At 45.0% G+C, this 27717-nt stretch overlaps 3 protein-coding genes and 1 pseudogene across 3 annotated transcripts in view; 3 read left to right on the forward strand and 1 right to left on the reverse strand.

The window, feature by feature from the left end:
* The window catches only part of SYTL2 (synaptotagmin like 2), a 146153-nt gene extending 125437 nt beyond the window's left edge, over positions 1 to 20716 (reverse strand). Inside the window, exons 1-2 of the mRNA XM_021062588.1 lie at positions 20585 to 20716; positions 19650 to 19798 (exon numbers count right to left, since the gene is read on the reverse strand). The gene's annotated coding sequence lies outside the window, so the exon portion shown is untranslated. The remainder of the gene's footprint in view (positions 1 to 19649; positions 19799 to 20584) is intronic.
* LOC100519675 (60S ribosomal protein L35a) lies at positions 22161 to 22619 on the forward strand. Its single transcript, XM_003357226.4, has one exon. The coding sequence runs from the start codon at positions 22233 to 22235 to the stop codon at positions 22563 to 22565; it is 333 nt and encodes a 110-aa protein (XP_003357274.1). The 5' UTR covers positions 22161 to 22232; the 3' UTR covers positions 22566 to 22619.
* On the forward strand, positions 22648 to 25061 carry LOC110255409 (annotated as a pseudogene).
* Positions 26521 to 27717, forward strand: part of CCDC83 (coiled-coil domain containing 83) — a 48272-nt gene continuing 47075 nt past the window's right edge. The window contains exon 1 of the transcript XR_002335564.1: positions 26521 to 27397. The gene's annotated coding sequence lies outside the window, so the exon portion shown is untranslated. The remainder of the gene's footprint in view (positions 27398 to 27717) is intronic.

Raw genomic sequence — 27717 nt, forward strand, 5'->3', positions numbered from 1 at the left:
AGCTGAGGTTGGAACATCCCAGAAGGTCTCTCATCCTCTGAGGCCGCTCTCCACAGGGCCTCCCCTCACCCAGTCATCTAAGCCCAAGCTTCTTCAGTGGCAGCCGAAGCCCAAGCATTTCCAGAGACAAGCCCCGTGTGCAAGTATTTGTGTCATGCTTCGTAATGTCTTCCGGCCAAAGCGAGTTTTGTGGTCAAGTTCAGAGTCAACATGGAGGATCCTGAATCTCTGGAGGCACGTTTCATCAAGGACCACCAACATAATAGTCTACCACTGCAACTTCCATTTGACCGAGTTGTAGATCTTACCCCCATCTCTCGTGCTTCTGCATGTCATTCCCTTCTCTACCTCTGCGCCTGCGTATACTTCTATTTCGGCATACGTCACACTCCCCTTGAATCATCAGGTTACATCTCATTATTTCCTCACCAAAATGGGATGTACTTGAACAGGGAAGAGGCAGTGTCTTCTTCCTCTCTGAATGTCAAGCATCTATCAAAGTTTCTCGACATAGGACATAATTGATAAAAATGAACCACCGAAGTGAAATCTTTGGAACGCCACCCAATGTGAAGGGTGGAGGATCCCACTTCAGATCACACAAGGACGTGAATTCTTAACCTAGTTTCTTTACTTTCACCAACTTCGATCTGAAATTTACCATTGCCTTCAATTACAAATATAAGCAACAAACCACAGTAGGTGTGAGTTTATCACCAATAGAAACCCCCAATTTTGTATATCACAATGCAGTTGACATTGCAAATAGTGTGAAATAATATTCTGAGGAGTACGTGGGCTTCACCACACTACAGGCTTCCCGTGGCAAAGGCAAGGGGGCAAATAACTAGGGAGACATTTAATGCCTTTATAAAGGCCCTCCCCCCCAAAAAAAAAACCCACCACACAACACCCCCTCCATCCTACCAGAGCTGCATCCTCACGACCTTGTTAGAAAAACAATTCTCAGGCTCTCCACAGACCTTCTAAGTCAGAAACTCTGGGGGTGGGCCCTGCAATCTGTTTCTGCAAGCCTTCCAGGTGATGATGCTACATATTTTTGCAAGTCTGAGAATCACTGAACTAGGGAAACCAAGAGTGAGTTGAAACTGAGCTATACAAGGGTAGCTGAAGACCATTTAATCAATCAGTAAGTATAGATACATAGCAACAGATATTTCCTCAGCACTGGGAAAAGTACTGGAGGAATATATTCTACTACATCTTAATTTGAGACATTCTAATGCAGATGTATATATATATAAAAAGCTTTAGGCTCTATACTTAAGATTAGAGAACTTTGCTGTTTGCATATTATATATCGACTAAAAAAATAAGTATATATAAGAGCATAATGTATAATCCCTGCTTTCAAGGAACCTTCCATTCACTTTAGAAGTCCATTTATTTAGTCATTTGTTGAATATCAGAGAATTTGCTGGATAGTTAAGAGGTGTAACGCTGAATGATCCAGGCCTGAAATCTGTCCTTGTGAAGTATTCCTTCTAGCGGAGGAGTCAGAAAATAAACAGCAACTGTGAAACTGATAAAGTCTATTACAATATGTACCGCTAAATATTACCATCTTTATTGATTCTAAGGTGCATTTTTTATAGCTTAGCATTTCTGACATATAAATGTATCTTACATTCTATAGTTGCCAGTTTAATTAGAAGGGTTTATCTAATGGTACATAAAATAATGGTGCATCTTCAGTTGATGGCATCTTAGATTTTGCATGATTTCATGACTTCTAAATTATTAAGTGTCAGAGGAGTTCAGAGATGCAGATTTATAAGCATTCCAAAGGGTCAAAAAAGGCTTCAAAAAAGAGATCAGGAGTTCCCACTGCGGCTCAGAGGTAATGAGCCTGACTAGTATCCATGAGGATTCAGGTTTGATCCCTGGCCTCACTCATTGGGTTAAGGATCCAGCATTGCCCTGAGCTGTGGTGTCGGTTGCAGACGCGGCTCAGATCTGGCATTGCTGTGGCTGTGGCATAGGCCGGCAGCAGCAGCTCTGATTGGACACCTAGCCTGGGAACTCCCATATGCCGTGGGTGTGGCTCTCTAAAAAGCAGGTGGGAAGAGATCAGAACTGTGGTTACCACAAGCAGAATGTCAGGGGAGGGGAATTGGATGAAGGTGGTCAAAAGATAGAAGCTTCCAGTTATTAGATAAATAAGTACTAGAGATGTAATGTAGTATAATTAACACTGCTGCATATTATATGAAAGCTGTTGATAGTAAATCCTAAGCATTCTCATCACAAGGAATGATATTTTCTTTCTTTTCTTTCGTGCATGTATGAGATTACAGATGTTCGCCAAGCTCATTGTGGTCATCATTTTACGAGGTATATAAAGCAAATCAGCACGCTGCACACCTTGAACTTACACAGTGCTGTATGTCAATCTTATCTCGATAAAACTGGAAGAAATGGAGTTCCCGTCGTGGCGCAGCGGTTAATGGATCCAACTAGGAACCATGAGGTTGCGGGTTCAATCCCTGAGCTTGCTCAGTGGGTTAAGGATCCGGCGTTGCCGTGAGCTGTGGTGTAGGTCACAGACACACCTTGGATCCCGCGTTGCTGTGGCTCTGGCGTAGGCCGGGGGCTACAGCTCCGATTAGACCCCTAGCCTGGGAACCTCCATATACTGTGGGAGTGGCCCCAGAAAAGGCAAAAAGACAAAAAAACAAAAACAAAAAAAACTGGAAGAAAAACAAGAACCAAATAAGAGGCTTCAAGGGCAAAGAGGCTTAAACCAAGTTAAAGAAAGAGCAGGATGTTCAAGAGAGGAGGATCAGCGGGGGCAACTGGAGGTGAAGCACCCAAGGGAGAAGGAGAGGCTGCGCTCAGAGACAGGGGCCTGGGTGGGACAGGGAAGGGGGAATAGTAGGAAGCAGAGGGAGCTCAGTGGCTAAGAAGCAGAAGTCAGATTATAAAACTAACCCAAGAATGTAAGTCAACCATATATTCCGATCAAATGTAAAAATAAAAAAATGAAAAATGAAAAATAAAAGACCTAGAAAACTGAACAAGTAAAGCAGTTAAAAATAAGGAACAACTGAAGATTTTTGTATAATTTGGAATGTGGAACAGCCTCAGCAACAGAGGCCATATGTGTAGGTCCGTTTTCAGTGTTTGGTCAACACTATTGGAGTCTAACAAAAGGAGACACACTGACTCAGGATTCAGGGAGATGAAGAGCTCATGGCAGAGCCATGACAAATACAGAAACACTGTACACACATGCGGGCATGTGGTAGAGACAAATGGGCCAACACTCAGCCACTCCCACAGACCCAGTGGGAGCGCACCCCAGTGGGTGTTATTCTCTCAAGCAGCCAGACCTGAAGGACCTCGCTAGACCACTGCAGACAACAGAGCCGGCACTGGGCTCTGACCGTCATCCTCTCCCCACTCGGGCCTCCTGGGGAGCCCCAGATGCTCAAAGACTTGTTTATCCACCTTGCTTTTTGAAGAAGCCTCAGAGCCCAAATTCATTCCCTTAATCCTCACCACATCCACAAAAGGCAGGTGTTCCCATCTCCATGTGACAAGTAAGGGGACAAAGGATTAGAGTGGTGAAGCAACTTGCCCAAGGCCACAGAGCTAGTAGACAGCAGAGGTGGTATTCACACCTGCTATCTGCTCTCAAAGTCTATGCTTTGAGCCAGTACTACTCTCTCTGAGTCCCAGCCCTAACCAGCCTGTCAGATCATAGTTGCAGACCCCAGTCATGGAGTCTGGAATTAGCACCAATACAGCCTGGGTTTGGTGTGTGCATGTGCTCACCAAATTGCAGCCTTGCCTGTAGCCCCTGTCATGCTTGTCTGTCTACACGACTAGATCTTACCATAACCTTTTGCTTTGCACTTTAGCCACTCTGTAGGCACAAAGCCTTCGAGATCCCGACTTTGACCCTTTCCTGCCAGTCTTCTCCTCCCAGTTGAGATGCTGCTCCAAACTTTATAAACTCCTACAACCCCAGCCTTGTTTCCTGCCTGGATCTGAGCACTGTCACTGACTGGAAACTGCCACTGCTGAGCCCCAGTCCCTGACATCTGGTTTCCCCATTAGGTCAGGTTGCATCTAAGGCTTCAACCTAGAAACTAGAGCCGGGTTCAGACTGAGGTAGAGCTGGCCAGTAGCTGTGGAGCGTAAAGGTAGGAAGGGATCCAAGGAGCGTATCTAGGGATGCAGGCAAGGAGGGGAGCCGAGAGCCAGGCCAAAGAAATATCCATCCAGAGGGGGTAACAGTCAAGAGGGAGGAGGACTGTAACCAGAGCCAACATTAAGGAGCAAACGAGTGCCGAGGGGAGGATGGAGATGAAAGCAGCAGCAACTTCCCACACACTTAAATGTGGAGCCAGGGCTTCTGATAAAGGTCTATGAGTGTATAATGTTACAAAGCTGTCCAAACACCCGGAACTGACCTCTTTCTGGCTCTAAGTACTATCCGGGGTTGCTGGTTGCTGTGACCACAATCCAGCCCAATCCCAGCCTCCTTCCTTTCTCCATGCTCATTCATTCATTCACTTATTCAGTTAAACATCTGACCCTCCATGAGAGTATAAGCTCTATGCAGGCAGAAACATTTTCTATCTCTTTTCAGCACTCGAAGGCCTAAAACCCAGAACAGTGTCTGGCAATCATAAGCACAAGCTCTCAATTAGTCAAATGAATGGATAATTGATGAATGTTTGGAAAATGTATCGGACTCCAGAGTATCTTCTGGGTTGGGACCATAATCCAGCACATGTTGCCTGCTGATATGCACCAACAATAAAATTAAAGATTTGAATAGCCTCAGAGCTATCAGTGTCTATAATCTTTAGTAAATACTACCTACATTAAGATCATTTCAAAGTTTCTGAGATAAGAGATAACATGTGGGTTTCAGAAAAGGTAAAAAATATTCTTTAGCCAGGTTTTATAACATCTAAAACAAAATAATTTCTTTCTTTTTTTTTTTTGGCCACACCTATGACATGTGGAACTTCTGGGGCCAAGGACAGAACCTGTGCCACAGCAGTGACCCACACCACAGCAGTGGCAACATGGAATCCTTAACCCACTCAGCTATCAAGGAACTCCTACTTTTTCTCTTCTTTTTTTTAAAATTTCAAAACAAATTTGTAATCAATATTATCAATGCTACTAAGCATCTGCCACCACTTTCCAAAGAATTTGCAACAAAGAATGCCTGAAATTTGCCAAAAATTATACAATCAACATTGTAGGCAAAACAAATTATGGAGTTTGACCACAAACTTTCCTAGACTTGAGTGGAGTCCCAAAAGGAAAACACTGATGCAAAGCTTTGAAATTTTGATTTGGATTCTTTCTTAGGGCACTAGATCAAATAACACTCAAAAGTTTTCAAGACCAATGTCAACTCCACGTAAGCCCCAAATCGCCTACGTACTGACTGCAGGATGCTGTGGTGAGTCAGATTGAAGCCCCATCAACCTACTTCAGGTTCAGAGTAAACAAATAACAATTCTGGGACTTGCAAAGAAACCATGGAAAACCCTGAAAGCAGCGGCTTTAACTTTGAATTAAAGGAAACCACAAGCCACCACACTGCTGACAATGAACGTGTTTACATTTTGTCTGATGGGGGAGGGGGGATGAATGCAAAAGAGTTTGAGTGACTTACAGAGCTGTTGCTTGTGGTGTGGCCAAAGCAGCCCTACAGGGTCAAGGGGAGGAGGACTGGGGGGAAATGCAACAAGATGATCAGCTACGCACAGCTAGAGGCTCTGAAGGTCCAAGGCAAACTTGAGCTTGCGTTGGGCAGGCATTACCGTGGATTGGGTATGTGAGCAGAGGGAAGGGACACGTTAACCGGTGTCGCTCAGAGTGACACCGGGTCTACAGAAGATGCCTGAAGTCTGGTTTGTGATCATCAAAAGTGTCGGTCTGAATATGGGGAATGGTTTATAGAATTTTGTTGAAGATTTCTCACTAAATGTCATACTGGGTGTCTTGGGGTAAAATGGATCGCACTGAATGACAAAGAGAAAATGTTACCACCTTCAGGGAGAAGTGGCTGTGGTACATTTCTCTGCTAGCTCTTGCTCAATTCTGCCACTCTAAGCAAGATAAAGCAGGTGAAGCAGTAGCAATACTCCCCCACCTCCTGCACTGGGTCATTCGGGGGGCGTCAGTGAGCCAATAGCAAGTAAGCTCCTGGCTCACCAAGGAAGCAGCTAAGAGGAGCAGGGGGAAGAGGGACTACAAGAATTCAAAACCGTGACCACAGCCCAGGGCTCCTGTGGTCTATGTCATGTCCATCCTGTGCAGATGACTCTCTCAGAGTCTCTCCCACCCATTCGGCTCTCCCTGGTGCCTTGGCAGAAGTTGGCAGAGCTGAGATGAGATCTGGGAGGAGTCACATGACAAGCGCTACCAACTGCTCCATCCAGCCACCCGCAGGGAAAGGGGGCCTGGACCATTAGAGATATCGCCCTGGGTTAAGAGGTCAGAGGATGAAGTTTGCACAGATTAGTGCCACTTCCTTCTTTGTTCGCTGTGCCTACGATTTAGCTTATTTACTTTTTGAAGTGCCTGATGACAAGGGTGCAACTCCAAAGGACCAGGAGGGTGAGTTACAGAGGAAAGGGAACATTCCTCTGGCAGGAGTTCCTAGAAGCTGTTTTGCAACACGGAGCAATGCTTTGGGTTTCCAGGCAACTGGACTGTCTAGAGCAGAACCCTAACTAGGGGTGGGTGGGTGAGGTGAAAAGAGCTGGATGCATGATCTGGGGTTTGGAGAAGGGCTCAGCCTAAGCCAGAAACTAAAATGCTAGGCAAACAAACAAACAAACAAACAAACAAACTGAGGCAGAGGCCCAACTGTATGGATCTTGGCAACACAGAGGATTAAGGAAGTGGTACCTGAGATAATCCTAGAAAGCCTGAGGGCTCAGAGCCAGAGAGTTGAGGGCTGGAATTCAGGCTGTCACTTCCCTTAAATATAACCCCCGATGAGTGTCATAACTTCTTTAAGGCTCTGTTTAAAATGGGGATAATAGATCCATGATGGCTCAGTGGCTCATATGGCTCAGTGTCACCACTGCAGTTCAGGTTCAATTCCTGACCCAGGACCTTCCACATGCCTTGGGTGTGGCCAAAAAAAAATACATGAATAAAATAAATGGAGATAATAATAATCTCATAGGTATATTGTGAGAATTAAGCTATATAAAGTATATAGGTTCTAAATAAACACTTCCTTTCTATTAGACGGTAAGCTCCCTGAAAGCAGAGTGTGTCTTAGCAGTACAGCAGTGGCTACACAGAGAGATTGTTTAATAAGTGTTTACTAAGAAATGGAACAAAAAAACCACCCAACATATTCCAGACCCTATCTGCAGGTGAGGCTGAGGTTGCTGCTCTGTACATATTCTCATTCTTAAGACTCAAAGTGAAGTCCATGGGCCACTGACATCCTCGGGGAACTTCTTAGAAACACAGGGTACCTGAACCCAGCCCAGGTCTAATGAATCAGAAGATCCCTTTTGGCCCGATGCCCAAGAGATCTGTTTGCACGTTACACTTGGAGAAGCACTGCTTAGGCAGGAGTAACAGGAGGAAAGGGGAGGCCTGGGTCCTCTGGCAGATGGCATCTGGTGGCCCCAGCTGGGAGGGACTGGGGAAGGCAGACTCTATCAGGTAGCAACCAAATGCGTTCTTACATCGTGACCACTGTCTGTGGGGCCTGGGCAGGGCCAGGCTGCTCTGCCTCAGGGGAGTAGGGACCTCGGCTGGCTGGGCGGGGCAGCCCGCAGATGGCATGAAGCTGGGGGCAAAGGTTGTTTCAGAGCCTCAGCCTGGGCTTGAAGGCAACGTCCAAAGGTCAAGGAGGCAAGAAGTCAAGTCCAGGGGTATCAGGTGAGAGAAGCTAAAACCGGTTATGCTAGTTAGAGAGCCAGAGTCTAGAGAACAGAAAACAGGCAAGTCTACTCATACTACTGAGCCACTTTGAGCTAAGACAGAGAGTGAGTTTTCCTTTTCGGGGGGGGGGGGAGGGGGGGCTGCTCCTAGTTCTGGGTCCCACCCCCTTCAGCATGTAGGTGGGTGTCTCCTTAGCTCAGCACCGTAAGGAAGGCAGGTATGAGGCTTGCTGGAAGGTTCTTCCATCCTGACGACTCAAGGAGACAACAGTGAAGATGGGAAAGTGAAAATTTCAGAGGATAGTTTGAAAATTTTATGAAAAAAAGTGGGTAGAAATTCCCAAGCCCTTTTGCTCACACCATAACCCTGTGTACTTTCAGCCAAGGATGAGCTGCTCCTCGGGAGATAATAAGCCAATGCTCCAGGAGCCAGACAGTAGCCTCTCAGGAGGAACAGCATGGACTCCTATTATTGGAGGAGAGGACCTGGTCGTTTTTAATCCCCTGTTTAATCCTTGGAGCCCCATCTCCTCACACTATCTTCCTCAGATCCCCAACTTTTGAAAGGGATGTTAGCAAAGCTGCTCTGACTGAAGCAGACGTTGGACTCTGAGCCCTTCCCTTCCACCCGCTACTCCCCAGACCCTCTGAGGCTCCTCGGTGCTACATCTGGGTGCCATGGGTTAGTCTGAGAAGGACGGCACTGCACGGAAGCTGTCATTATGCAAATGAGAAGGGGGAGACCCAGCCGACAAGGTCTTCCATGACCTGGCCTTGGCCTACCTCGCTGTGGCCATGGTGGACCCTTCTTCACATACTCTCTACTCTAGGCTTTCTCTCTCTCTCTCTTATTTTATTTTATTTTTTTGTCTTTTGTCTTTTAGGGCCGCACCCAAGGCATATGGAGGTTCCCAGGCTAGGGGTCTAATCAGAGCTACAGCTGCCGGCCTATGCCAGAGCCACAGCAACGCCAGATCTGAGCCACATCTGCAACCTACACCACAGCTCTTGGCGACACCAGATCCTTAAGCCACTGAGCTAGGCCAGGGATTGAACCCACAACCTCATGGTTCCTAGTCGGATTCATTTCCGTTGTGCCACGACAGGAACTCCCTTTTTTCTTTTCTTTTTTAGCCATGCCCATGGCATATGGAAGTTCCTGGGCCAGGGATCGAACCCACACCAGAGCAGCAACCTAAGCCACTGCAGTGACAATACCAGATCCTTAACCCTCTGTACCACAAGGGAACTTTCTATGTGCTGTTCTCTCTGTTTGAAACCCTCTCTGCTCCCCTCCAGGCCTCATTGTCTTTCCAGCTTTCCTCCTGCCTGCCTGACTCCTCCGTAACATGTGGGTCTCAGCAGAGGCCTGTCTGTTCTGTCCCCTGTGCCCAGGACAGTATCTGATCAATAGTAAGTGCTGAGTATCTCTTCTGAATGAGAAAAGGAGACCACTTACAGGTGCCTGGCTCCACAGCTGCCTAGCCAGCTCCAAGATGCAGAAATGCTGGCGGCCCTTCCACCCAAATACAGGGTGGTGGTGAGCAAATGCTTGTCTGGTCTATGTTGATTCCCTCTCAGGAGTTCAGACTGGTGTCCAACAGTGTTTGGTTGAAGATTCACGTAACTGGAGAAAAGTGTGTAGGAAATGCATCGTGAGACATACTTAGAAGATATTGGTGGGTCCACATGATAACTGCCTTCAATGGAGCCAGAGGGACTGGCAGACATCTGTTTCTTATGATGACCATTTTCAGACGCTATTCTGACCTTCTGCCACACTGAGGGTTTAGAAATAAAGAGGCCTTGGAGTTCCCGTCGTGGCGCAGTGGTTAACAAATCCGACTAGGAACCATGAGATTGCAGGTTCGATCCCTGGCCTCGCTCAGTGGATTAAGGATCTGGCGTTTCCATGAGCTGTGGTGTAGGTCGAAGACGTGGCTCGGATCCCACATTGCTGTGGCTGTGGCGTAGGCCGGCGGCTACAGCTCCAATTAGACCCCTAGCCCAGGAACCTCCATATGCCGTGGGAGCAGCCCAAGAAATGGCAAAAAGACCAAAAAAAAAGAAAAGGAAAGAAAGAGGCCTTAAATCTGACTACCTCCTAACCCCAGTAACCATAAATGAAATTCACAGCAGGTAATCACCTAAAAAGTTCCACAAGGAATCATTCACCACTTCCCCAATGACAAAATACAGCCATAAAACACAGTGCTTGGTATTCCTCAGGCATTTCTGTGGTGGATGAATAAATCTCCCCCATCTGACAGATGAAAAAAAAAAAAAAGCCAAATAAATATGAATTAATGTGGCGCTAAAATTTTTCTGAATATGCAAAGTTAGAAGTGCCAAGTCAACATATTCCAGAATTGGCTCTCCCCACTAGTATGTGGGCAGTAAATTATTAAGGAAGACTAATAGTATCTCTTTAGATAGTATCACCCCAAACATTACTTTTACAAGCACTGTAGAATGATTCAACAGGTCAACTCAAGTCTCTGCCTAAGCATCATTTTATTTAAAGTAATACCTCCTGGTAAACAAGCTTTTAATTAAAAAGGAAAATTACGTTTTCACCCCTTGAAGTTAAATAAGAAAGTACAGACTATCTACACTTTCTGTCTATCTCTACCTATCTTTGGCACCGGTTACAAAGGAAAACTACCTAGAAGGATAATTTCTTCCACAATAATCCCTTCCAATTAGACAGGACTTTGCAATTTATAAAGAATGTTCACATACATGATTTCATTTCATTTATGTAAGGCAGGTATTCAAGGATTAGCATTAACTTCATTTTATAAATGAGGCTGCTAAGGCCATGGAAGCTGCATGACTTGCTCATGGTCACCTGGCTGGTAGGGGTCCAGCCAGGCCTTGAACCTAAGGTTTGTGATCCCAGGCCCATCTCAGTGTTAGCATCATCAGGTAAACTGTGGTTGAGTTGGCCTGATGTCTCAGGTCATATTGTGGAGGGACCTTGAGGGTTTTCTGGTGCAACGGTTCCCAAACTTCATTTCTTTCTCTCTCTCTCTTTTTTTTTTTAGGGCTACACCTATGGCATATGGAAGTTCCCAGGCTAGGGGTAGAATCAGAGCTACAGCCACGTGGGATCCAAGCCACATCTGCAACCTGTACCACAGCTCATAGCAACGCCAGATCCCCAACCCACCGAACGAGGCTAGGAATTGAACCCGCATCCTTCTGGATACTAGTTGGGTTCGTTAATCGCTGAGCCAAGAAGGGAACTCCCCAAACTTCATTTCTTAGAAACCTAAAGGTCCGTCATGGTCCTTAGGAAGCCACCACAGGAAAGTGAGAAGAGAGGCGACTAGGCTACTCTCCCAGTCAGGGAGCTCTGTTTTTAATGTCTCCTATACTGGTGTTTCAAGGAAAATTTCTCTGAAAGGAGGTATTCCACGGCTTGAAAAAAATTTTTTTTGGAAACTCCAGTGTACTAATCCAAATGACTCATTTTACAGATTGAAAAGATCTATAAAGATTGCATAATTTATTCATGTTCATACCCAACTAAGACTAGAAATCAGTCCACCACTCTGACTGGGATAAAGGTTAATTCTCAGCACGGTGTTTGGTCTATACCCCAAATCCTCCAACTTTAGTGTCTCTCAGGAACACTCAGAGGGCTGGTCACAGAGTTCTGGGTCTGACCTCCAGCGGTTCTGTTCAGTAAGGCTGGGGCGGGGCCCGAGAACCTGCATTCCAGGCAATGCTGGTGCTGCGGAAGCAGAGAACACATTTTGAGAACCACTTGTCTACAGGATATAGAACAACTGAAAAGTCAATGGAATTGACCAGTGAGTTGTACATTTCATTAATTTTATTTCATTATGGGAAAATGGTAAAAGGAAATTCCTCCTTCAGAATTTATAAACGCATTGTTTAAGCATGCTGCTACACATTTCTCAACACCCAGCACTGATGTTCTATCATATCAAAGCTCCAAAACTACCCATGCAGCGGATGGCATTGGTGTTCCAGCTCACATCCCCTCATCTAGCCGCTGAATTTATCTGCACCTGCAATGGGCAGTTTCCACGCCATGCACGCTGCCAGCTTCCCATTGGCTGACATTTCTTTGTGTTTCTGTCTAAGGACTTTCTTTAGGCAATAAGAGCTTGCTCAGTCCACAAGCAGTGTGTGTGTGTGTGTGTGTGTGTGTGTGTGTGTGTGTGTGTGTGATTAATTAATGTCCTCACTTTGCAGGGCATCCTTCAAAGAATTAGAAGCTGATCTGCAGAAAAATACTCCTGGGTCACCATCCCTCAGTGGGACAGTTTTGAAGCTTGTTCCAAAGACTCCTCAGAGAGTCCCTAGTGAGACTGAGCCCCAGTCTCCCCTCATTAATGCAGGCTTCACTGGCATTTCTCCCTTTCCTGTCCACTTCTCTGACTTCCTCATTTGTGCTTCCAAGGATCACCTCCCAAACAAACTACCTGCCTTTCAAGCTCTTGTCTCAGAGTCTGCTTTGGGGGGGATCATAAACTAAGACTCTCTATCTCCAACTCCTTCACCAAATTCTTGGAAGTCTTGTCTGCTAGCCGACCCACATCTACTCATTTTCACCTTTAATTCTGTGCCCTGGGGCTTTATTTGCAGGTCTTTGGTTGGCTGACCAAGTTAGGTGTACTTGATGGGTGTTAAATAATACAATGATTGTTGTTCCCATAACAACAGCAAAAATACACGCTCTCTAATCATGTGCAGATATTCCTGATTTACGAATTGTATACTTAAGCAGTCACTCTTCAAAAAGAGGCCCAAGTTCACTCAATATCAGCTCTGTGGAGGATGACAACTTAAAAAAACTGGCAGTATGCATATTCTCTAGGCGTCACAGTAAAAAGCATCTGTCAATTCTGAAATGGAGATAAGTTTCCTTTGTACTGTTAAAGCAAGATTAACCTTCAACAAATATTTACATTTAAGGAGTGGAGTTTCAACGATGATGGCATGGACATGTGTCACACTGCAGTCCAAATCTCAAAAAAAATCAAAAACCAGAAAATTGAGAAACAATTAGATTGTGCTCAAATTGAAGCCTAATAATGAACGGATCCTTTTAGCCAAAAAAAAAAAAAAAAAAAAAAAAAATTAAAAGAATCAAACTTCAGGGAGTTCCTGTCGTGGCGCAGTGGTTAACGAATCCAACTAGGAACTATGAGGTTGCGGGTTCAATCCCTGGCCTTGCTCAGTGGGTTAAGGATCCAGCATTGCAGTGAGCTGTGGTGTAGGTCACAGACGCAGCACGGATCTTGCGTTGCTGTGGCTGTGGTGTAGACCCGCAGCTCTAGCTCCAATGATTAGACCCCTAGCCTGGGAACCTCCATATGCCACAGGCGAGGCCCTAAAAAGACCAAAAATAAATAAAATAAAATAACAGTTTCTTAAAAAAAAAAAAGAATCAAACTTCATATTAAATAATAGAGCTATTTCATTCTATTCATTGTTGGTGGGTTAATCTTTTAAAGAAAATAGCCTCATTACGGTATAACTGACGTAATAAACTGCATGTATTTCAAATATACAGCTTAATAAATTTTGACCTATTTATGCCCCCATGAAACCATTGTTTCGGCTTATTTTTGAAAGCAATTCTACCTAGTTTTAAGTCTATATCATTTTAAAGTCTGATTTGTGGAATAATCTATTCATTATTACATTTATGCAGTGATCCATTATGGGCTAAAGCTCTTTCCATTAATCCCTACTTGAAATGGCTCCGTGAATGTGCTCCAAAGGGCGTACGTGCAAAATAACTGGTTGGCACAATTCCCTAGAATTTATGAGGCAAATAGTAGCTGTCTATCCAGCATATAGTAATAAAAGGTACCATTTCTTTCTTTCTTTTTTTTTTTTTGTCTTTTTGCCATTTCTTGGGCCGCTCCTGCGGCACATGGAGATTCCCAGGCTAGGGGTCTAATCGTGAGCTGTAGCCACCAGCCTACGCCAGAGCCACAGCAACGCGGGATCTGAGCCGCATCTGCGACCCACACCACAGCTCACAGCAACGCCGGATCCTTAACCCACTGAGCAAGGGCAGGGATCGAACCCGCAACCTCATGGTTCCTAGTCGGATTCGTTAACCACTTCGCCACGACGGGAACTCCAAAAGGAACCATTTCTTTAGCTTTCATTGCCAAGGTCTATTTTGTAACCCTTTAGGTACATCATTTGTAACCCTCACAACAAACCTATGAGATCAGGGGTATTAACCCTATTTCACATGAGCAAACTGAGACTTAGAGATATTTATATAGGTAGAACAGGATAGAATTGGGAACTACATTCATGTCACTAGGCTAATATTTCCCAAACTGTTAATTTATTCACCAAATATGTGCCAGGCCCTAGGTTAGATGTGGGAGATACAGCAGCGAAGGTCATGGTTCTCAATGACAAAAAGTTTATGGCCAGTGGTGAAGAGATGTGCCGTCTCATTGAAATGTAAGTTTTGATATACATATTCACTCTGACACCAACACCACTCTAAGGACAATGAATGTGTTCATTACTGTGTAAGTATACTCACAACAAAGCAACCACTGATCCGCTTTCTCTCGCTGTCAATTAGTTTGCATTTTCTGGAGTTTTACCTTTATTTTTATTTTGTCTTTTTGCCTTTTCTAGGGCTGCTCCTGCAGCATATGGAGGTTCCCAGGCTAGGGGTCGAATCGGAGCTGTAGCCACCAGCCTACGCAAGGGCCACAGCAACGCGGGATCCGAGCCACATCTGTGACCTACACCACAGCTCACAGATTCTTAATCCACTGAGCAAGGCCAGGGATCGAACACCGCAACCTCATGGTTCCTAGTCGGATTCGTTAACCACTGAGCCACGACGGGAACTCCTTCTGGAGCTTTATATAGCTGGAAACATATGTACCATACATATGCTTATTTGTCTGGATTCATCTCTGAATATATTTGAACTTCATTCAATTTTTAAAAGTCAGCTTTATCGAGGCATAACTTGCATACAAACTCACTGGTTTTAAATGTAGAAGTTGATGAGTTTTGGTGCATGAATATCACCATGTAATCACCACTATAAGCAAGACCCCAAACATGTGAAGAGGAGTATTTTTAGTGTAAGCAAGGTTTTACCTTTAAAAGCACAAAGTTCATCAGTTTCAGAGAAAGCCAAGTGCAGTACACACGGAAGAGTCATGCATTATCCCAGGAACAGGCCAAAGCCAATGTCACTTGCTGCCTTTTTAAACTTACACAGCTGTGAAAACTTGCATTCTGGATTATCTACAGGTAACCTTTGTGATTTGCAATTACTTTTCTTACAAACACCCCTTTGGTGCTTTAGGAAATAACTTCACAGATAAAGTAACAGGAAGGAGTAAACTTGACTCATTCACTGCAGTGATTCCTCTGTCCCCAGCCAGCCTAGGGACCCACAGTGGGAAGTTTCACACAGCTCAGAGGTTTCTGTCAGCCACACTGTCTCAGGCCTCTTTCCTCTCTTTTGGTTTCTCAGCCTCCAATCTCTTCCCAGTCCCTTCCTGCCTGAACCTCACTGTTCCATTTGCCTCTCTAAAGTCTTGCTTTTGGCATGCTGCAAAACCTTCCACGGCTGCCTGTGCTCACAGCATGAAGTCCAAGCTCCATAAGGCCGCCTTTGTGTGATCCACCTGTTTGCACTCATGCTGATGAGCAGCTGGGAGCCAGCTCCGGGGCTGAGCCCAGTTGTGCACGGCAAGGACGCGGAGTGGCTCATCTCCCCTGGGGCCCCGTGTGGAGTGACCTGGGGCTAGAAGAAAGATATCAGGACTGTGTTTGCTGCAAAGGGATAAAAACTAACATTCTAAACTTTATTTTTGAGAGCCTCCTAAGGCCCTTAATTGGTTCTTCTTAAGAAATTTCAGTGATTTATGTGAATGTGGGGATTTAGCTATAATAATAACTTAGAGGTTTTATTGCTGCATGTGTGATTTCTTTGTCAAATACAAAGCATGATGTGACTGGGTTACTTTCTGAGAAGGATCACCATTTATTCATTTATCCAAATATTCACTAAATATCTCTTAAGCACTAGAGTTCCCTTGTGGTGCAGAGGGTTAAGGATCTGTACTGTCATTGCAGCGATGGCCATGGCACAGGTTCGATCCCTGGCCAGGGAACTTCCACATGCCTTGGTGTGGCCAAAAACAATCTTACAGTATCTCTTGAACATCTAGTACATATCAGGCTGTGTGCTAAGCCCTGGAGGTATATTGTGTACACCCTTTCAGAACTAACAGATTAGCTGATGAGTCATCACAAAGTAAGGAGAGCGACAAAGCAGAGGCAGAATGCATTCTGGGAGCTGGGGTGGACCCTGGGGCCCTGCCCAGAGCCCCTGAGCACTCACCAGGCAAGCCAAAGGCTCCTCGCCACCAGGGGCTCCCAGGCTGAGTGAGGACCTCTCTGGCCCAGAGGGGACAGGAGCTCAGCCCCTGCAGCACAGGCCGCGAGTGCCCACCATCAGTGCCCTCGGGAGCCCTAAGCCAATGGCAAATGAGAACTGAGGGTTAACCTACCAGCTTCCACCTGAGGGCCCACTGACAACTCCCAGTGATCTATGCTGCCTGTGATCTAGCAGTCCCTCTAAAGCAATATTTTAGAAGGCATATGACAGGACTAATACTTACTTGCACTGCCGTTAACGAAATGCCATCGACTGAGTGGCTTCAACTACAGACACTTATTTTCTCACAGTTCTCAGAGGCTAGATGCCACAGATTAGGGTGCCAGTGTGGCTGGTTTCCGGTGAAACCTCTCTTCCTGGCTTGTGGGCAGTCACCACATCGCTAAGAGCTTAAGTGCTCATGGGACTTCTTATGTGGGGAGAGGAGAGGGAGAGGAAGGCAGAGAGAGGAGCAAGGCTCCAGGTGCCTCTTTTTATTAAGGCACTAATCTCGTGGTATCGAGGCCCCACCCTTAGGATCTCACTGAAGCCCCTCCTTCATTTTTAATTACCACCTGTTAGACCCTATCTCCAGACATGGTCACATTAGGGGTTATGATGCATTTTGGAGGAACGCAATTCAGTTCACCGCATATGCTGTCTCCCAGAGAGCTCTGGTGAGGCCGAGCCCCAGGAACCCAGATCCCAGTAACCTGTTCATTAACACACATTGGATTGGCTTCTTTTCCTTCCCTCCTCATTTCCCCATCTTCCTTCGAGAGCTTCCTGAGAACTACCTCCCAAATTAACAATCTGCACTCAAATCCCAATCTCAGGGTGAGCTTCTGGGGGAACCCAACCAATGACTAGAGCTGGCAGCCTGAATTTAGAAAGCCTTACCTTCTTTCCTAAGGGCTCTGTGGGAAGGCACTTAAGGTGTTAAGCAAAGGAATGAATTGCTGGAAGAACGTGGAAAAAGGATTAGAGGAGGTATAAAGTAGATTCAGGGCAACTAGTTGGGAAGCTATTTCTTTCATCTTTGATCGAATCAGGAGAAAATTGTAACCAATATGAGGAAGGAAGCAGTGAAGACAGAGCCCAACATGGTGCCTAGTCACAGTGAGCCGCTTGACAAATATTTGGGGATGAAAATTAATGAACAGGTTCAATCTACCCAGTCTGTAGGTAATTGACAGAACTCAAAGGCTGATGAGATCTGGGGTTTGGGGAAAAGCAAAGAGTAGAGAAAAACTCCCCATCTTTAGGTGTGAACAGCTAAGTAGATGCTGGTGCTACTTACTGAATATGGACACAGCCTGGAGGGGGAGGGGCAGCTGGAGGGGGAGGGGCAGGCTGGGAGGGGCAGGCTGGACGGGGGAGGAGATGACGGGTCTGAGGCATGATGTACCAGCAAGACATTTAATGGATGCTGAGTAGGCAGCTGCGTGGACAGGATTGCAGCGAGGTCAGAGGTGCATATTTGGGTCCCATCAGACCAGCCACATGGGAAATATGACCCAGGAGAACTCCACTTTTCCTACTTTCTGGCAGTCCCTCTAAAGCAATATTTTAGAAGGCATATGACAGAACTAATACTTACTGAGAACCTACTCTATGCCAGGAATTGTATCATGTGTTTAATCTTTAGAACAACCCAGGGAGGTATGCACTATTATCTCCATTTATAGACGAGGAATTGAGGTGCAGAAAGGTGAAGTAACTTATCCAAGGTCATGCAGCTGGTAGGCAGCTTCAGAAAAACTCTGGACTGTCTTACTCCAAATTTCATGGTCTCAGAGAAAATAAGCATCAATAAAGCCTGGTTCGGTTTCCTATGTCTCGAAGTCCCACTAGACCCCCGACGAGTACTCCCCAAAGTCAGGTGCATTCACTAGAAGGCTCTCTCAATTTCAGGGCTGAAAGACTATTTTCTCTGCAGCACCCTGGTCAGCCATCAGCCAGCTCCCACCCCTCATTTGGATGGTTCTCTTTGCATGCGGTCCCCCTGCTGGTGACCCTACTGTGTACAGCCCTAACCCAAGTTTCTCAATTCCTATCTCTGTAGGTTTGTTTTTCTGGACATAGCATCTAAAAGCAATCACATAATGTAGTCTTTTGCAATGGCTTTCGCAGCTAGAGTGCTATATAAAAGGTAAAATATTTAGATTTCTTCAACACCATGTGAAGTACAGAGAGTAACCCCAAACCTAATTATTTCTTTTTATTTAAAAATACAGCACATTACCTTGGATTTGTTAATGCTGATATATACTCCTGAAAATGTCCTGATTATTTTCCCTTCTGCAAACAAATATGTTTTTGTAGACATGAATCAAACTTATACATTTATTTGGAGAGAATTGGCATTGAGATTCTTCGATGTTATGCATTGTCTTTACATAGTATTTCCTTTTCAATGCAATGTATTAAATCAAAGTTTTGAGAACTTAAAAGAATTATTATTTAGGTTTTGAATATATACTATCAGTATTGTAATTAAACTCTATTTTTTAAAATATTTTTATATGGCACATTTTCCCATAGTCTGTTCGAAACCATTGCTTCTGATAGACAAGAAAGCTATTTCATTGTGAACGAAAATTTTGGAAAAATCATATGGAGTTTCTTCAAAAGGTTTAAAATAGAACTGCTGTATAATCCAGCAATCCTATTTCTGGGTATTTATCCAAAAGAACTGAAATCAAGATCTCAAAGAGATATCCACATTCCCATGTTCACTGCAGTATTATTCACAATAACCAAAATCTGGAAAAAACTTCAATGTCCATCAATAGATGAATGGATAAACGAAACATAGTACGTTCATACAATGGAATATTATGTATCCTTAATAGAAGGAGAAAATACTACCATTTGCAGCAACATGGTCGAGCCAGAAGACATTAGGCTAAGTGAAACAAGCCAGTCACAGAAGGATAAATATGGCATGATTCCACTTATATGAGATAATCTCAAATAGCCAAACTCAGTAAGAGTGGGAAATGTGGAGCCGAGGTTCAACAGGTATAAAGTTTCAGTTATGCCAGATGCGATCTCCTGCTAAACATAGTGCCTTGAGTTAACAATACTGTATTATACACTTAAGATTTTGTTAAGCGGGCAGATCTCATTCATTCTTACCACACGCACACAAAAAAATCAACTGGAAAATAGTTACACTTAGTTTTTCAAAGATCTAATTAGGACCTATACTGCCCCGTTCTCCAGATGTGAGGTGGTGTTACTCCATATGTTCTCCTTCTTTTAATGTTTGTTGGAGGCCGAGTTTCACAGGCTGCTTCCTGCTGTGGGCGTGGGCAACTCACCTGAGTCCGAGAAGGTTCCAGAGATTGCTCAAGCTGATAACTGCAGCCAGGAAGGTGAGGTCATTCTTCTTGTCAGTCGCTGCAGTCTTACAAAAGGCAGAGCCTGAGACATGTTTCTTGGACCAGAAACTAGACCTAAGGGAGAGGCCCTTGGGCAGAAAAGATGGGAGCTGTGGTCAGTGGCCTTCATCCTGGAACCTGTCCCCATCCTGACCTCTCCCAGCCTCCTCCACACTGTAGCCGGAGCACATGTTTACTATCAGGAAAGAGCAGGTTCAGAGGACCCACCAGGATCTGACCCTGCTTGCTTCGCCAGCCTCCCCTCTTGCTCCTTTCCTCTTGCTGGGACCCTACTGTTAGGGAACTTCTTTTAGCTCCATAAGAAACTCATCATTTTGGTTTTCACCTCCAGGCTCCTGGACACCCCTCTGCCCCAGCCCCTCACGTCCAATCCTTCAAGCAGACTAATTCCTGCTCCCAGTCAAGACTCAATTTAGACCTCACTTCCTCTAGGAATTTTTCCTTGACCCTGAGACTGGGTTAGGTTGTCCCTTAACACTGAGGGTTATCCAACTCTGTTGCAATTGCCTATTAATTTGTCTGCCCCTCCCTCCTCCTAGACTGAAAGCTCCTTCAGGGAGAGACAGAATCTTCCAACATCTGACCTCATGAGGTAGCCCAAGTTAGAACTGCCCTGTCAATTTGCTCCCAATTTCTGATCTATAGAAACTGTGAGATAATAAGCTATTACTGTTGTCTCAAATCACTAAAACTTGGAGGTAAATTGTTATACAGTAATGGACAACTAATACACTGTCAAAATTTAGCTTGGTAACAAGTGATCTCTTGCTCCTTGTGGCATCAACTGAGATCAACTCAACAACACTCAGCTGAGGGACGGGCTGGTGGGGAGGATCCAAGTTGGTTTCACTCACATGCCTGGCACATTGTGGGCTAGAGGGCAGGACTCTGCTGGTTGACCACAGAGCATATACTTGGGCTCTCCAGCATGGTCCTCTCACAGTGAATGTTTTACGTGGCAGCTGGCCTCCCTCAGAGCAGGTATCCTGAAAGAAAGCAAAAGCAGCTGTATGAATTTTTATGACCTAGCCTTGGAAGAAATGTAGTGTCAGTTCGCCGCATTCTCTTGGTTGAAGCAGTCATAGGACTACCCAGATTCAAGGAGAGGAAACAGAGACCCCACTTCTTGAGGGTAGGAGTTATCAGATAACTTGCCATCTGTTTTAAAATTTTTTTAAACATATAATTTCTATACAATAAAATGCACCTATTTAAAAACATCATTTGAGGAGTTTTAACAAGCATATATATACTTGTAACCACCACCACAATCAAGTTATAGAACATTTCTTTCATCCCAAAAACTTTCCTCTGATCAGCTTTTAGGATTTTCCAGAATTTCATATGATAGAGTATATTTTCCACACTTAGCTTAAATTCTTTTGAGACCCATCATGTTGTTGCATATATCCATAGTTCATGTCGTTTTAAATACTAAGTAGGGAGTTTCTGCCGTGGCATATCGGGTTAAGGATTTGGTGTTGCTGCAGCTGCGGCTCGGATTTGAATCCTGGCCCAGGAGATTCCATATCCCGTGGGTGCAGCCATAACACAGACAAACAAACAAATACTATGTAGTTTCCATTGCGTGAATATAAACTCTTTGTTTATGTAGTTACTTGCTGAACATCTGGGTGTTTCCAGATTTGGGTTATCATGATAAGCTTCTTGGCCATTCATTTTCCTTTCTCTTGAATAAATATCTAAGGGTGCTGTTGCTGGGTCATACAGCAGATATGAATTTAACTTTATAAGAGATTACCGAATTGTTTTCCAAAAATGGTCGTGCCTTCTTACTCTTCTACCAAAAATGTGAGAAAGCTCTAGTTGCTCCACATTCTTGACAACACATGGTATTGTCGGTCTTTTGAATTTAGCCATTCTCACGGGTATCTAGTGGTATCTCATTGGGGTTTTAATTTGCATTTCCTTTATAAGCAAAGATGTTGAGCATATACTAATTGGCCACTGATATATCCTCTTTTGTGGAGTGTCCGTTCAAATCTTTTGGCATTTGGAATTGGTTGCTTTGTTTTCTCACTATTGAGCTTTAGGAGTTGTTTATAAATTATGGGTACCAGCCTTTGGCAGGTATATGTATTAGAAATATTTTCTTCCAGACTATGGCTGTAACTGAGCAGGACCCTATGGGGCTTTCCCAGGAGAGACCCCTCCCCATACCCTCCACTGTAGCTCCTCCCTGAAGTACCCCGGTAAGAGTATCTCATGCATAGTTTCTGAGTTCAGATGCTAAAAACCATCACCAAATGGAAGAAATGAACTACTTGATGATCAACTGGTGTCTAAGGATTGATAATGCTACTCTTTTTGTCACATCAACATCAATCAATCAGAGAGCTGTGCACAAGCTGATGACGTACCCTGGGGCACCCCTCCCTCACCTGTCCTTTAAAAATGCTTTGTTGGGCCTTCCCCCTTCTCTTTCAGCCATCTTGGAACCTGTGGAGGCCTCCTGGGAGCAGGACTTCAAAACCAGTAAATATGTCGGGAAGGTTGTGGTCCAAGGCCATTTTTGCTGGTTATAAGCGGGGTCTCCGGAACCAGAGGGAGCACACAGCTCTTCTTAAAATTGAAGGTGTTTATGCCCGAGATGAAACTGAATTTTATCTAGGCAAGAGATGTGCTTATGTGTACAAAGCAAAGAATAACACAGTGACTCCTGGCGGAAAACCTAACAAAACCAGAGTAATCTGGGGAAAAGTAACTCGTGCTCATGGCAACAGTGGCATGGTTCGTGCCAAATTCCGAAGCAACCTTCCTGCCAAGGCCATTGGACACAGAATCCGTGTGATGCTTTACCCTTCAAGAATTTAAACTTACTGAAAATTAAATAAAAGTGCATTTGTTCTCTTGTAAAAAAAAAAAAAATGCTTTGTTGGAAGAAGAATGAAAGAACCAGGCAGGAGCACGTGGCCCAGCCCTGTGAAGCATGACCACTCTCAACGTGCAGGCCCAGAGGCTACTGGCCCAATGCAGGCCCTGCCAGTCCTCCCCCGAGTCCTTCATCTGGACCCTCATCATCCTGAGTGCTTCCCAGTCCATGATCCTCTCCTCTGTCTCCATCTGTGATGGTCACTGGCTCCTGGTGGAGGATCACCAGTTTGGGCTGTGGCACTTCTGCATGGCCTCCAACCAGACTGCTGCTCCGCACTGCCTCAGAGACCTGAGTCAGGCCCACATGCCCTGACTGGCCTGCGGCATGGCCCTGGCCCGCAGCACGGCCACCTTGGCCATGGTGGTCACCATCTTTGGCCTGGTGCTCCTCCTGGTGTCCCAGGTGTATGAGGACCTCCACTCACGGCGCAAGTGGGCCATGGGCTCTGTCCTCCTTCTTGTCTCTTTCATCCACTCCTTCGGGGGGCTCCTGATCTTCTGCTTCCTTCTCAGGAACCAGGTCACACTCATTGGCCTCACCCTGATCTTCTGGAGTCAGTTGGCTGCCTCTGTCCTCTTCTTCCTCAAAGCCATCAGCGGCCTAATTTCAACATCTTCACCCACATCAACAGTATCACCCATTCCTTGGGCCATCCTAAAATTTAGGCCCCCTTCCGAGGACATCGAGTTCTACCAGAAACTGTGGTCAAGTTGAGACTCTTCTAACATGTGACCTTGAAAATGCTACCTCTTAATCTTTGGGTGGTCAGGCCATTAATTGCCTCAATCTCTGCAGCTGGTCTGCAGCCCAGAGACCATTGGGTGCCTCAGTGCTACCTGCTGAACCTTCTTGGCCAAGTTATTAGGATGTTGATTTTACAAGAAGAAACATATTTCTTTTGTTGTTAAAAAAAAAAAATGCTTTGTTGAAACCCTCCAAGGGGAGTTCGGGATTTTTACAGGCAAGAGTCACCTTTTCTCTGCTGAGCAATAAACCTTTCTCTGCTCCAACCTCCGATGTTTTGGTTGGTTTGGCCTCACTGTATGTCGGGCACATGAACTTGTTTTCAGTAACACGGCTTGCCTTTTCATCTTAAAACTAACTAAAGAGCAGATGTATTTAATTTTGATTAAGTCTAAACTATTATTTCATTTTTTGATTCATGTTCTTTGCCTCCCTAAAGTCACAAAGATTTTCTCCTATGTTTTACTCTAAAAGTTTTCAGTTTCAGCTTTTATGTTCAGATCTATGATTCGCTTTGAGTTAGTTTTTTGTATGGTATATACTCAGGGTAAGGCTCATTCTTTTCCAGATATGCCCTGGTCACAGTAGCATTCGGTGAAAATGCTATCCTTTATTTAATTACCTGGGCACTTTTGTCTGAAGCAACTTTCTATATATATTTCTGGATTGTTTTGTCAAGTTCTATTGACTTAGACATTTATCCTCTGTGGTCATGTTTTAAAACTGCGTGAACACATCTAGCAGTTCACTGTAGCTGCACTGTTCTCGTGACGTCACACACTAAAGCCTTCAAGCACAGCCCATGTCAGCTGGCTCAGTCTCAGATGACAGGACACTCTGGCTTCAGCTTACCATCCTGGGCGTCCCCAAGGAGAACAAAGAGATCATAAAAGTAATTTCCAAACTGAGGCAGAGGAGCTCAGTGGGAAAAAAAGAGATGAGGTCTTTTTTTTTTGGCCAGACTTCTGGTCATTCAAGTTAAACTTGGTTTGAAGGGATGAGGCGGGTGGGTTGCAGAGCTATTCCTCCGGCCTAAAGGGAAAAAATGCAACCCTTATTCATAAAGCGGGAAACAGGCCCATTTTATAACATGGCAACATGCCAGTGGACGATGGTTCGAAACGTCATCCTGAGGGTGTAAACTTTTCCTCTCAAGAGAATATTTTACCCCAAGACTCTTTTTTTCTTTTTGCAGAACACCGATTTCACTGTTTCAAACGTGTGAGGAACAAAGCTTTTGCATAAGAAGTTATAGCGGGGCCTTTTCCATTTCTCAAGAGGAATTTTGTCGTCAGTGAAATTTCTAATTTACTAGAAGTTTGAACTGGTTTACAAAGTCAGTGGGTTAAATCACTAGCTCATGTCTCTAAAAATTATTGTGAAATGTTATATTAGTACATTTAGTTGATTGCCTTACGGTCTATTTGCAGAGGTCGTGATTCTCAATTGAAAAGAGGTTTAAAAGTATAGGGTGCTTAGCAACAGTACACACCAAATGAATTCTTGGTGTTTTTGCCAAAATCAGACAACATAGTTGGCGTTTTTGACCACAGAAACTCTCGAACCTCTATTTCTGCATCATTCAACATGGCAAGGCTAACAGAAAATCGAGGTTAAATGAGGAAAGTCAGCAAATGGTTCTTATCCAGCTTCATTGTTTGACCACCAACTGGCAAACATCACAAGAAAAACTGCACAGGAGATAAATGATAGGGTAAGAATACATTTTTGACCATGGGCCCAGGCTCTAGCAAAAGAAGCTGGCCTAGGATTTATAAAAAGTGATTTGGGAATGAATTCAAAATGCTGAAGAATCACAAAATTGTTTTTCCATTTAACAACAACCCCCCAAATCCCCATGCTTTAAACGTTTTTTAAACATTTGGAGTGGTACATTTTTTTTTCCCTTCAGCATCTGAACTCTATTCAATAATTTTGCCCCATAATCCCACTAGTTGTTGTTATTTTAGGGAAAACCAAGCAACAACAACAACAAAAAAAAAACTTTACCAAAATGTGCTGATCAGGAGTTCCCGTCGTGGCACAGCAGAAGTGAATCCGACTAGGAACCATGAGGTTGCAGGTTCGATACCTGGCCTTGCTCAGTGGGTTAAGGATCTGGCATTGCCGTGAGCTGTGGTATAGGTCACAGACTTGCATTGCTGTGGCTGTGGTGTAGGCTGGCAGCTCTAGCTCCCACTGGACTCTTAGCCTGGGAACCTCCATATGCCGCGGGTACAGCCCTAAAAAGCAAAAAAAAAAAAAAAAAAAAAATGCTGATCACAACAAAGAATTGGCACTGAACAAATATATAACACTAAGAATAAAGGGAGGTTCAAATGAGGTAGAGTATATAAATTATCTCATAGTCGCTAGATTTTGGATGACTTTTTCCTGATGAGAAAAACTCCCTTAAGCAAAGATAATTTTTTTCTCTTTTTAGGGCTGCACCCAGGGCATATGGAAGTTCCCAGGCTAGGGGTTGAATTGGAGGTGCAGCTGCTGGCCTAGGCCACAGCCACCGCAACCAGCGGGGCCAGGGATAGAACCCAGGTCCTCATGGATACTAGTCAGTTTCCTTACTGCTGAGCTATGAGGGAATACCACAAAGATAATTAATATTTTCATTCACTGTTTCAGTTCCCTTCCTTAAGTTCTTAATAAGTTATTAACCTTAACACCATTAAGCATGAAACATATGATAATGTATTTTTTTAAAAATTAAATTCAAGGATGACAAGCATGTGACGTATGATGAGTGGAGGTCCAAGCCGATGCCTCGCTTTTGTCTTCTCAGTACAGAAGGAAGATCACTGACTCAAAGGCAACTAAGTGCTCTTAGGATTTAAGAGATTGTCAGGAGGCGGAGATGGAGAAAGAACGCAGATGAGGAAAGGGGGCACCTGAAAGGTTGCAGGTGTGTGATATCCCCCCCCGCCCCGCCCCCGTTAGGAGAGAGCCGCCAAGACTGGAAAGACAGGGGGAGATGGACTCTATATTGGTTTTCTTAAGATTTAGGAGCAAAATAAATAAATAAATAAACAAATAAACAAGAAGGAAAATGGGTAGAATCAAGGGCTTTTAGAGCTGTAAGTATTTAGTCCAGGGGTTTGCATATCTATTCGGAGTTAAACCCAAAAGAACTCTTACTCAAAAAAAGCAGACAGAAGAATGGCTGTCTCGGTGTAAGGGGCAGAGGCGGGCAGATCTCCCGTCAAGCGCACACAACCGTTTCCCCATCCTAGGAGTTGTCTGAAAACCACCGACCAGTCCTGATGTCTTCATTTTACAGTGGAAGAAAACAGCAAGCGGCTTAAGGTCACAGGACAGAGGCCGGAAGACGCGGCTCTAAACAACTCACCACTTCCCGGTTTGCCGCTAGAGGGAGCCAGGTGGGTGAGCTGCGGCGAAGAAAATCCCGCGGGAAGGAAGCCGGCGAGGGCGGCGGTTTCCCCTGCTGCCACCAGGGGGCGCGCCCGGCCCGCCGCTCGCAGCTCTGTTTTGCGGTGGGAGGGGACGGTCCTTGTGAGCCGGTCGCCTTGGAAACGGAGGCCGGGCGGCTGCGGCGGATTGAGCCTGCCAGGCCTGCAGGCGGAAGGCGAGAGCTATCTCCCTGCCCACTTCTGTGCATCTGCACCTGGAAGCCATCGAGGGGAGGTCTGGAGATTGCCTGGCCTTCCCGCACGGGCGCGATTCCTTCCAGTATGACCCCTAAGACTCTAAGAGCATCTCTGCCCCACCCCTACCGGCCCTGAGCCTTGCTCTGCCACAAAATGGGCCTGTGGTCCCAACCTTCTGGAGTCTTAACACCAGGCGAGGTTTGGGGCCGCTAGGAGCCCCTGGGAGGGGTTCTAATAGGCCCACAGCTTCTCTACACCCAGGGGACACAGAGGAGGAAGAAATTTTGATCTGATCAGAATATTAACCCACCTCTTTTTCCACCTTGCCGTAGAACCCCTGGATTGCGTTACTTATTCGCCTCTCGAGATCTTCAGCTCCTGGAGGGTAGGATCTGATTTTGATCCAGGTTTGTAACCTTGGTGCCCTTACCGTCTCCAGCGCACAGTAGATGCTCACTCAGTAAATTAATACTGCCTTCCATTTTGGGGGGACTTTATCACTTGACCGTTTTCCCACTTGCGCCTCATTAATAACCCCTACAGGAGGTAGGAAAGGTGGAAGAGAGACTGAGGCTTAGAGACCTGTCTGAGGTTATAAAACTCACTAGTGGAGGAGCTAGATCTAGACTCAAATCTTAGTGCTCTTCTCATTGAATTCCCAGTCTGGTGAATTCTTTAGAATGAGTGCCCCACACATCTTCGCACCCTTCTTAGGACCAGAAAAGAG

This window comes from Sus scrofa, chromosome 9 (assembly GCF_000003025.6).
Source record: "Sus scrofa isolate TJ Tabasco breed Duroc chromosome 9, Sscrofa11.1, whole genome shotgun sequence".
Taxonomy (NCBI): domain Eukaryota; kingdom Metazoa; phylum Chordata; class Mammalia; order Artiodactyla; family Suidae; genus Sus; species Sus scrofa.